At 35.1% G+C, this 12469-nt stretch overlaps 1 protein-coding gene across 1 annotated transcript in view; it reads right to left on the bottom strand.

The window, feature by feature from the left end:
• MID2 (midline 2) overlaps window positions 1–12469 on the bottom strand; it is a 563817-nt gene that overhangs the window by 23091 nt on the left and 528257 nt on the right. The window contains exon 10 of the mRNA XM_053698987.1: window positions 6997–7204. Coding sequence (XP_053554962.1) covers window positions 6997–7204 — 208 coding nt within the window. The remainder of the gene's footprint in view (window positions 1–6996; window positions 7205–12469) is intronic.

Raw genomic sequence — 12469 nt, 5'->3', positions numbered from 1 at the left:
ATTTCAAACTTCCAGTTTATTATATAATTCAACGACAAAAAACTTGTCTATGTTAGAGTTTAAGTTCTCCTTGAAAACATACAAAAGCTGGTAAATTCCTGGTTCAAGCGCTCTCAATGGAATTTTGCAACACATTATGAAGCTAAGGTTAATAGAATAATCCTGTTAAGTGTAGTCTGATAAATCTAAAGATGCTAAAATATTGACAGACTGTTGGAGCTATTTTTCTTACATACATTAACAATAATTATCTTTCTTAAAGTAATAGAACAAGCTCATTAACTTATGCCAGGGCACATTTAGCAGTTTATCTTCTGATATATTACTTTAAAGTGTCAGTAAACTTTAAAAATAATGTTATATAATTCTGCACATAGTGCAGAATTATATAACATTATATTAGCCAAACATTATTAAAACATAATTTCCCCTATTCATTTTTTAAAAAAAGCGCTGTTTCACAGACCCTCTCTCTGCTCTCTGCTGAGCGGGTCTGTTATATTTACTCAGCGCATCGGGCCAGCTGTATAGTCACAGCCCGGCCCGACCGCACCATAAGACTAAGTGCAGCTCACAGCCCGGCCCGACCGCGCCATAAGACTAAGTGCAGCTCGCTCCTGTCACAGGAGCGAACTGCACTTAGTCTTATGGCGCGGTCAGGCCGGGCTGTGACTATACAGCTGACCCGATGCGCTGAGTAAATATCGGGCCAGCTGTATAGTCACACCCCGGGCCGACCGCGCCATAAGACTAAGTGCAGCTCGCTCCTGTGACAGGAGCGAGCTGCACTTAGTCTTATGGCGCGGTCGGGCCGGGCTGTGACTATACAGCTGGCCCGATGCGCTGAGTAAATATAACAGACCCGCTCAGCAGAGAGCAGAGAGCGGGTCTGTGAAACAGCGCTTTTTTTTAAAAATGAATAGGGGAAATTATGTTTTAATAATGTTTGGCTAATATAATGTTATATAATTCTGCACTATGTGCAGAATTATATAACATTATTTTTAAGGTTTACTGTCCCTTTAAGGGATAATAAACACTTTCAAATTGTAATATATTAAGGGTGAGATTACAAGTGGATCGCTATTTAACGCTCCCACTCGAGTGTTAAAAGGACATTAAACCCAACATTTTTCTTTCATGATTCAAATAGAGGATACAATTTTAAACAACATTCCAATTTATTTATATTATCTAATTTGCTTCATTCTTTATATATCCTTTGTTGAAGAAATAGAAATGCACATGGGTGAGACAATCACACAAAGCATCTATGTGCAGCCACCAATCAGAATCTATTGAGCATATCTAGATATGTTTTCAGCAAAGGATAAGAGAATGAACCAGTTTAGATAATAGAAGTAAATTAGAAAGTTATTTAAAATTGCATACTCTTTCTAAATCATCATCATCATCAAAAAAAAATAAAAAATAGGGTTTTCATGCCCCTTTAATATCCCTTTAACTGCACTAGAAGTAAGTTTTTTGCGAGCATCAGGTTGCGCTCGTATTATGATTTTAAAATAAACTGTTTTTGCTTGCGCATTAACCCAATGTGCGTAAAAAGCCGAACTTAGAATATTGCGCGCACAATAACCTATTCCCCCATAAAGGTTGATTGAGCAAAAAAAGTGGAAAAAGAGACCCTACTCGCGCGCAAACCGAATCGCATATTCTCAAGTGCGCTAACCCGACATGAAAATATGAATATTTTGCATTCCAATGATCTTCACATAGCAGAATATGTTCTATTTATTTATAAATACATATTTCTATAGATCTAACAACATAAAGATAAGGAAAAAATAGTGCAGCTCCAATTCAGAAGATTTATTTTCAACAACACAGCCTAGATACATATGCAAACTTACATTCAAGTAACCAATGGCGATTGTCCACTTAAAGTTTATGACACGGGCAGCATAACAATACCACGTTTGCAGAGTCCACTTACAACGGTTTAACGGTTAACACCCTACGCATTTTGTCTGGGTTAGGACCGGACTTTACTTTTTTAGTACACCAGTGCCAGAGTCCAGCACCAGTGTGGAAGGTGCACATACACCAGGGACCCTGCCAATATCCCCACAATCCATAGAAAAAATCCAATGTGACCAGCACTCCTAAATGTCTAATTATTCAAGCAGCATATATCAAAGACAGAATGAGAAACAGCAGCAACATTTTGGGATCTCTTCCTAATCATGCTGTTGATTGTGGGGATATTGACAGTGCCCCTGGTGTACAGCGCTACACTCTTTTTACCTTGTCTTTATTTTGTTAGAACTGTTGTCTTAAACCAAAGGTAAGGAAAGCTGGTTAAAGGAGAGCTGCACCCGAATTCAAAACTTGAAGAGTGGAGACATTGTTTCAATATTGTTATACATGATATAGGACATTAGCACTGTTATATTTGTGATTAATATTCAATATATATCTGATGTTTTTTGGAACAATACATATATATATGTATATATGGAGTGGTCATCCAAAACCTCAAAATCAAGATTCTCAGAGGCAACTTCGAAAACACCATGAAAAGAAAAACCTTTGAAATGAAAATGATAATGCACTTCAACTTGCTAAATTCTGGACTAAATGCAGAGTTCTTAACGCATTATCAAAACATTTTTTTATGTACTTTCATATAGTCAATTACATTGTATATTCCACACTCTTTATACATAGGTAGACAGGTAAGCCTATGTCCACACTTTTGCCATTATTATTATTCCCTTTTTTTTCTTTCCTTCCTTCTTTTTTTGTCTATTTTATAATCCCCCTGTATACATAATTTCTCATCTTATACATATTGATTCTATGTTGATATATAACTTTATGTCAGTATATGCTCTATGTAAAACTATATATACCTAGGTCCTTAATACAGCCATACAAATGCAAGCTCTCAATGTATGGCTGTATTAGGGACCCAGGTTTTGGAAGAGACCTTGACGTGGTACCTGTACTAGTCCCTTTTGGCCAGATGCGCTAAATAACTCTTCCAGTTTTGCTTTTAATCTTAACGGAGAGCTTGTAAGCGAGTGCTGGACTTTCTCTTTGTGTTGTATTCATTTATTTTGTAATTTTCCCTATGGGCCTTGCACCCAGGCTTTTTGGGGTTAAAGGGACAGTCTACACCAGAATTTTTATTGTTTAAAAAGATAGATAATCCCTTTATTAACTATTCCCCAGTTTTGCATAACCAACACAGTTATATTAATACACTTTTTACCTCTGTGATTACCTTGTATCTAAGCCTCTGCAGATTGCCCTCTTATCTCAGTGCTTTGACAGACACACAGTTTAGCCAATCAGTGCTGACTCCTAAATAACTACACAGGAGTAAGCACAATGTGATCTATATGACACACATGAACTAGTACTGTCTAACTGTGAAAAACTTTCAAAATACTCTGAGCTAAGAGGCGGTTTTTAACGGTTTAGAAATCAGTGTTAGCATTTCAAAAATACCACCAAGGAAACAAAGCAAATTTAATGATAAAAGTCAATTGGAAAGTTGTTTAAAATTGCATGCTCTATCTGAATCATCAAAGTTTAATCTTGACTAGACTGTCCCTTTAACTGCCTGTGACTCTGGAGACAGCACAGCTTCCTGAGAGTGCTATAGCACCCAGGGATGAGCATGTTGCAGGGTCATGGGATGTGTACTCAGTCCCCTTCTATGTTTTGTATATGTCTAGGGTGATTACATAAGTCTGTGAACCCTGACTTGTTCCCAGTTTGTTTGATTGACAGCTTGCATTTGTATGGCTGTATTAGGGACCCAGGTTTTGGAAGAGACCTTGACATGGTACCTGGGCTTGTCCCATTTGGCCAGATGCGGTAACAAACTCTTCCATTTTTGCTTTTAATTTTAGCTGAGAGCTTGTAAGCAAGTGCTGGGTTTTCTATGTGTTTTATATATATATATATATATATATATATATATATATATATAAAATTATAAATATATAAATACACATGATTATATATAGGTAATAAGTATAGATATATACAGATTCATATAGGAATATGTATTTACAAATACATACAACATATTCTGCTATGTGCAGAACATTGGAATGCGGAATATTTACAGTAAATACACAGTATAACACTTTATTAAATATGAATATTGCGCAAATATGTTTTTTTTTACATGTTTTTATCTACTTAAGGACTCCAATACACTTCTACATTTGTCTATATTTGTGTACATATGTATTTATGTGTTTATATGTGCATATATGCCTGTAAATACATATAAATACATATGTACACATATAATGACACACACATATATACTGTGTATATATATATATATATATATAAATATTTATATATAAATACATACATATACATGTTTAGACATGTATATGTATGTATCTATGTCAAAGTCCTTTGAGACCTCATATTTTGACAGCATATAACTTTCTTTGAATTTAAAAAAAATAAAATTATTAGATGGTGTTATTAGGAGTGTAACTGAACTTTCAAATGTATTTTTGATTTGTGTTTTGTGAGACTTGTTTGTTTTGTGAAATAGTTAACCAGATCTCTGAGGCCGTGCTAACCTGATGCGCATTAACTTCAATTGTGTTTTCTTTCAACTTGTAATACGCTGGGAAAACCAGACGCATGCAAACAGCCACCATAAGCCCCTTATTACTCGTGCGTAACTGTTAAACTAAATGTAAAAAACATCTTTGAAATTATTTATTTTGCCCCTTTTTCCAGCGATTCAGATAAAGCATACAATTAAAAAGAATGTTTCCAGTTTATTTCTATTATCAAATTTACGTTATTCTCTTCTTATCTTTTTTTAAGCATACCCAGCTGGGTTCAGGAGTGCGCATGTGTCACAGGAGTGTGCACAATTTATAACTTTGTCAAAAGCATTCCTGCAAAGCTCTACACTCCAGACACGTGCCCACTCCTGAACCTGCATAGGTATGCTTAAAAAAAAGCATATTTAGACACACATTTGTGCATTCTTAAACTCTTTATGTTATCACTGACATTATCTTGTTAAATCAGACTTTCTAATTAACCAATTGGAAGAATGGAAGGGCTTCGGACACTAAGCCTTGTGACCTTTTACAAATAAATCCTGTATATAGGAGGGATTCTGCACCAGGCTCAGATTAAAGTCAATAAGTGGACAGATTGCAAGGTGTGATTTTTTGGGATGGTCTTGCATTTAAGAGTCTCAGGTGCAAGGGGGTGCTTGGGTTCTAGAGATTGCTGAGAGGGAGTGCTTAGGAGGAAAAACTGGGGGATCACTTAGGTGTTAGGGACACCCATGTGTGGGGGAAAGATGTAGTTGAGTCCTTGTACTGGATCTTGTTAATAAATAAATTGTTAAAGGATGATCTTCCTTACATGTCACTCCTCGTCTGCTGCACCTCACTGCCAGTCTCTTCACTGGCTTCCTCTAACCTCCAGAATAAAACTCAAAATCCTGACTCTAACTCAATAACACTGCTCCACCTTTAATCTGTGACCTTGTCTCCAGATACTATCCCTCCCATCTGCTTATGACCTCATTCTCTCCTCCTCTCTTGTTACATCCTCACATTCTCGTCTACAAGACTTCTCTAGATTGACCCCTATGTATAACTAAAGTTTTCATATTAAGTTCTCAAGTTCTTTACTGTCCCTTTAATAGTGATGATAATGGTTCATCAAGAAAAAAAATTGCCTTGGGGAGGGGTCATGATTATGGTTACCATATGTTATGGTTAAAGTAACTAGAGCAAAATTTAAATTGAGGGGGGACTAGTTATGTTATGTTGAAATTCTCTTTATTTTGTTTCCACAGAAAAATTTCAATATAGTTAATAAATATTGATAATGATGAATGTCAATGATGATGTATTTTCTCTGTCAAATACAGAAACATTTTACCAAAATTAAACTTTATAAATGTTAAAACAATTTGTAAAACATAAACAATAAACTATTCAAACATTAAAGTGTGGTCTTTATTCAGGTTTGAAAAACTCTAAATACCATCTATGGAGTGTACTGTTGTGCGTTCATATCTTGGTTCCCGAAGATAAGTGCTCTCTCGTGTTACCTGTACCATGTACTTGTCACTCAACCTGTGAAGAGGTATACATAATCCAGTAAAACCAAATCCTATGAAAGCGATCTGTATCCAGGCCACCCTTTCGAACATATTATATATATCATTTATCTTATCTAGAACTTCTTGCCAAGCAGTGAGACTAGTTATGTTAAAGGGACAGTAGACACCTTGAGCTTAGAGGATCATTATATTATATTTTTAGAAACCTTTCAAAATAGGAAAGTGAAAGCATAAAGTCACTAGGTGGTTATTAGCAACATAAGTGCAATGGTAGATTGCCCATAAAAAGCTATTGCTATTTATATATAACCACCATAATGGTGCTGCTATTATTTTGCCTGCCAGACAGGAAGGAAAAGGCAATCCAGACAGACAGGGCTATATTTGTTTATTGACACTATATAGCTTATTATTGATGCCCAATTGTTATCTAGTCCTGAGAGTCCTTAAGGTAGGCTAGGCTGATGTTGAGGTCACAGATGAAATAACTGCCTTGTTTACAAGATATCTAATGTATAAATTGTAAGACATACTCTCATATCTCAGTCAAAGAAACTGCGGGTTTTGTTTTTAATTTTTGTATTATCCACTCACGACACCATCTGAGTGAATATTATAAGAAAAGCACGATTGTCTCTCATTCTGTAATTTTTAAAAAAAAATACTGCCCACCTCAACCAACTAAAACAAATTATACAAGATTTTAACCCTAGAATCCCTGATTAATTGAGAGGACCATATTATCAATTAACATATTCAAATTATTGTATCTTACAGCTTTCCAGTACTGGAAACAAAACAAGGAGAATTAATCGAGTGGTTGAAACAACGTGGCCTATAAAACGCCAAGAACAGTTTTAAATGTCATGAATACAAAGAAACATGGCATAATATAAACTCACCAAGTAGCATTGCCAACTGCCACCTCCCAGTAGTGACATCCACTGTCAATAAAGACATTTCCTGTAGCTCCATAACATCCTGCACCACTGAATCTTTCAGGTGTGTGACTCTTTTTCAAAGAGCTCTCCTCTTTTTCCATCTGCATCCCATCATTGGAGATTTTTAGCTTCTTGTGGGCAAATTTTGGGTCAAGTTTAAATGGCTGACCTATAAGGATTGAATTAATTAATTTAACAAGCAAGACACTGTGTTGTATAATTACAATAGTCCCTGTTGTTGTCATATTAAATAACAATGTGCAGGAAAAGGGTCTGCACGTGCATCCAGTACAAAACCATCCAGGGAGGCTTTATAGGGAGCAGTTTGGGACAAAATAAAATATGCAATTATAAATGCAATTATGGGAGCTGCTATTGTGAGCATGTATAGGTACAATAATTGGAGAGGTATAGAGGATGGGGGAAGATAAAAAGGGCATTTTATACATATCATGCTTATGAAATCTTGGTAATTAAACATATTAACATACGAGTTACGCATATAAACAATATTTTGCAGTACAATATATATTTCACTCTTGCAGACACTAATTACTCCTAGCTTTTTCATTCAGAACAAAAAGAAGAGAAGAAGAAAAAACAAAATCAGAGGTTGTAAGGAAATAAAAAGAAAAAAACCCCAAAATTCTAAAAGTATAATTTAAGTACACCCCACAAGCTCCCTGACAATAATAATGGGCCAATATTTAATTACGATGCAAATATACAGTAATATATATATACTAATCTAATAAAGAGTATCATTAAATACTACATAAGTTACAGCACCAATTATTTGTCAGCAGTGAAAAGAAAAATGCATTGTGGATTCAAATAGTGGATGATGTATGTAGTGTTAGCTCAAAGAAAGTCTATTTGTGTGTGTAGACCACAGGTTAAATGAATGTAAAGAAAATGTGGTGGTTCTGGTGTTACATGGTAGGCTAGATTACAAGTCAAACGCATCAGAGAGCATGTTGATTGGTTATTACCACTTATTGGTAAAACTGTTTGAATAAAGCATTTTAACACACCCAGTACACATACAGAGCAGCCTATACTTTCAATGGCAAGGGCAAAATCTGTAGTAGTCAGTTCACTGTACTCAATATTACAAGAAGATGGTTAAGTTTTGTGATCACACACAATCCAAAATACCCCTTTCTTACGTAAACCATATTATTTATTGACTGCTATTCTTTACTATCGTGTATTCAAGCACATATTACTAGTTAATGGAAATACATAAATTAAAGGGACATTAAACACCTCCTATTTTTGTGTGAAAAAATTGAGAGGCCAAAAAGCAAAGGGCTTCATTTTTTTTATTAGGCAGGTAGACTAGATTCACTGTCATGAACCTTGTCTACCCACCCTTGCGGTGAGCTTGTGCAATGCTTCACCCTGCTTGTGCACAGCCAATCACAAGTTGCCAATCAACTTGTTCGGATCGGATTGGGATGATTGCAATCCGCCATAATTTAGGTGGCAAATAGGTTAAAATAGGTTAACTAGCATTTGAGGCTTGCTCACACCAACCTGAAATGCTGGAGCTCTGAAGCTACTATCGCAGCTTGAAAAATGGAGCCCAAAATCTTTAACTTAGGTTTCTATAATGCAGCAAGATGTATATACCACCTATTGATTTGCATGTTATATAATTAGCTTTTTTGCTTCTTTAGGAGCATGAGACTTGCACAATTTTATACAAAAGCAATAGGCGTTTAAAGTCCTTTTAAGGGTGAATGAGAGGTGCATTGTATGTGTTCTTGTTTATAGTTTGCCTACTTGGAGTTTCATCAAGTGAATTCCTGAATTTGAGCTGCACTCCAGATTCTTTAGTTTGATGAGGAGCTAGTAGACCCCTCTGGAACTTTTGTGATTTAGTTGTATTGGGACTTAAATACAGGGTAGCTATTTTTACATTTCTGCTGTGTTTGTGTTTAGCTGTAATTATCCTCTTACTCATTTACTGTTCCCACACATATTATATACCGTTTTTCTTGCCATTAAATTGACTTTCTAAGGATAACATTATTTTTATGATATCTTATAATTTACTATAAAAAAAATGAAAAAATATGATGAAAAAATGGAAAAACACACTTTTTCTAACTTTGACCCCCAAACTCTGTTACACATCTACAACCACCAAAAAACACCCATGCTAATTAGTTTCAAAATTTTGTCCTAAATTTATAAATACCCAATGTTTACATGTTCTTTGCTTATTTTGCAAGTTATAGGGCAATAAGTACAAGTAGCACTTTGCTATTTCCATTTTTTTTTTCTCAAAATTAGCGAGTTACATTGTAACGCTGATATCTGTAAGGAATCCCTGAATAACCCTTCACATGTAAATATTTTTTAAAAGAATACAACCTAAGGTATTAAACTTGGGGTATTTTGACTCTTTTCATGCAACCATTTTACCACCAATCTATGACAAAGTTTGTGGTGATTTTTTATATAAAATAGCAATTTAAGAATACATTTACTGAGAACGTTAAGGGTTACTGCCAAATAACACCCAATATGTGTTGAGCAACATCTCCTGAGTACAGTGATACCACCCATGTATAGGTGTGTTGAGTTCTTTGGGGGCTAAAAGGCCTTAATTTTAGGGGGCGCATTCCAGTTTTCCAATTTGGAATTTTCACATCTGTCATCATACACCTATGTCCTATTTGGGGCATTTCTGAAGCCGGCCAATTTAATTTACCCCCATCAACCCATATATTTTTGAAAAGTAGACACCCTAGGGTATTTGAAAAGTTGGTATTTTAACACTTTCCATTCACTAATTCAACCACCAGTCTTTGTCAAACTTTTGGGTAGTATTTTTTTTGTGTTATTTTTCACACACATTGTAATTTAGGCATGGATTCTTAGTTCCTGTTATGTGTTACTGCCAAAAAAACACCTCGATATGTGTTCAACAACATTTCCTGAGTACAGTGATACCACCCATGAATATGTTTGTTGGGTTCTCAGGGGGCTAAAAGGCCTTATTTTTAGGGGGCGCATTCCAGTTTTCCAACTTGGAATTTTCACATCTGTCATCATGCATCCATGTCGTATTTGGGATATTTCTGAAGCTGGCCAATGTAATTTACCCCTATTAAACCATATATTTTTGAAAAGTAGACACCCTAAGGTATTTGAAATGCTGGTATTTTAACATTTTCTATGCACTAATTCAACCAACAGTCTTTGTCAAACTTCTGGGTAGTCATTGTTTTGTGTTATTTTTCACACACTTTGTAATTTAGGCATGGCTTCTCAGTTACTGGTATGTGTTACTGACAAAAAACACCTCAATATGTGTTCAACAATATCTCCTGAGTACATTGATACCACCCATGAATAGGTTTGTCGAGTTCTCAGGGGGCTAAAAGGTCTTATTTTTATGGGGCGCATTCCAGTTTTCCAACTTGGAATTTTCACATCTGTCATCATGCACCCATGTCTTTGTCAACATTTTGGGTAGTCATTTTTTGTGTTATTTTTCACACACAATGTATTTTAGGCATGGATTCTCAGTTCCTGTTATGTGTTACTGCCAAAGAACACCCCAATATTTGTTCAGCAAGTTCTCCGGAGTACAGTGATACCACCTATGCATAGGTTTGTTGGGTTGTTTGGGATTTCCAATGCCAATCTTCTGACATGTGTTTGTCATTTTTTCAAATTTAACATATCTTCTTTGACTATCTTCTTTTGGGAGGCCTTTTTACATACCCCAATTTATTTGCTCGCCATAAACATGCATATATTTCAGAATTTGAGACCCCAAGGAATTCTATATGGGGTGTTTTGATGCCTTTGATTAAACTGTTTTAGCCAATAAAAAATTAGAAAGTGTGTGGTGGTATTTGTAATATTTTTACACACATTGCTTTTTGGCTATGATTTAGGAGAGCCTGTTGTAAGTTATTGCAAGAAAACACTCCAGGTTGTTTTTTGCAAGACCTCCTAAGGTCACCTATGCCCCCCATGAATAGCAAAAAAAAAACTGGAGAAAGTGTATGGTGGTAATTTTTCAATTTTCATTTTTAAACACACCTTGCTTTTTGACTATGATTTAGGAGAGACTATTGGAAGTTATTACAAAAAACACTCCAGGGGGTCCATTTATTAATGTGCGGACAGACATGATCCGATATAGCGGATCATGTCTGCCGCACATCGATAAATGCCGACAGCATACGCTTCAGACTTAAGATAGGAAGGAATTTTTTTGAAAGCTTGTCACCTTATAAATGTATAGTTAGTCCAGTAAAAAAGTATCATTGTTCAATGCAATACTCGTGTTATTTTGATATAATCTATCTACCTATCTATCTATCATCTATCTATCTATCTATCTATCTATCTATCTATCTATCTATGTTTGTGTATATGTGTGTTTGTGTGTGTCTAATTATATGTCTGTACATATGTATTTATGTATTTATATGTGAAGATATGTATTTACAGACATATATACACATATAAACAGAGAAATACATATGCATACATATATAGACATATATATAAGTGCATTGGAGCCCTTTGCAGTCAAGTAGCTGAAAACATGAAAAATCACATATATGCAATATTTATATTTAATAAAGTGTTTAACTGCATATGTACTGTACATATTACATATTCTAATGTTCTTGAGGTGGGGAATATGTTCTAAATATTTTTAAATAGATATATATATATATATATATATATATATATATATATACAGTAGGTATATATATATATATATATATCTATATAGATATATATTGCCAAAAACAACATCAGATATAGAGAAATATGTATTTAAGAACATATTCTGCTATGTGAAGAACATTGGAATTTGAAATATTCATATTTCATGTTGGGTTAGCACACTTGAGCAAACGTGATCTGGTTTGTGTGCGAGCAAGGGTGTTAGTTTTTTCCAGTTTTCGCGCTCAATTGAAGTCTATGGGGGAATAAATTAACGCTTTTGCACTATTCGAAGTTTGACTTTTTGCTCACGTTGGGCTACCGCTTGTATGAAAACTTTTTACTTTCAGCTTGTAATACATGCGCTAATGCGCAAGCAGGAACGCTCCACTCATAACCGAGCCCTAAATAAGTTAGAGCTTTGCAATTTCAAAATCTTAAACATTAGCTTAAGTCAGGCAGAATATTTTCAATTCAAAAATGCTATTCTTACTTAAAACACTTGCTCGAATCTTACATCTGTCTTCAACTTCTAATTTCAAATCCTTATTGAGTGTCAGTGCTATTAAAGTCACTTACTCTGCAGACCAGAAACAAACAAAAAAAAGAGAGCGAGAGATGCAGGCAATGAACTGGAAGAGGCTGCGCAGGAAGGGTCAATTTAGCCTTGGATAGATTGTATTAAATACAGAAGCCCTTGTGAATCAGTCAGTCTTTTTCTCTTGCTAGT

The sequence above is a fragment of the Bombina bombina genome, chromosome 1 (assembly GCF_027579735.1).
Source record: "Bombina bombina isolate aBomBom1 chromosome 1, aBomBom1.pri, whole genome shotgun sequence".
Lineage (NCBI taxonomy): Eukaryota > Metazoa > Chordata > Amphibia > Anura > Bombinatoridae > Bombina > Bombina bombina.
The sequence above is the reverse complement of the archived record's forward strand: the minus strand, read 5'-3'. Positions and strand labels throughout refer to the sequence as shown.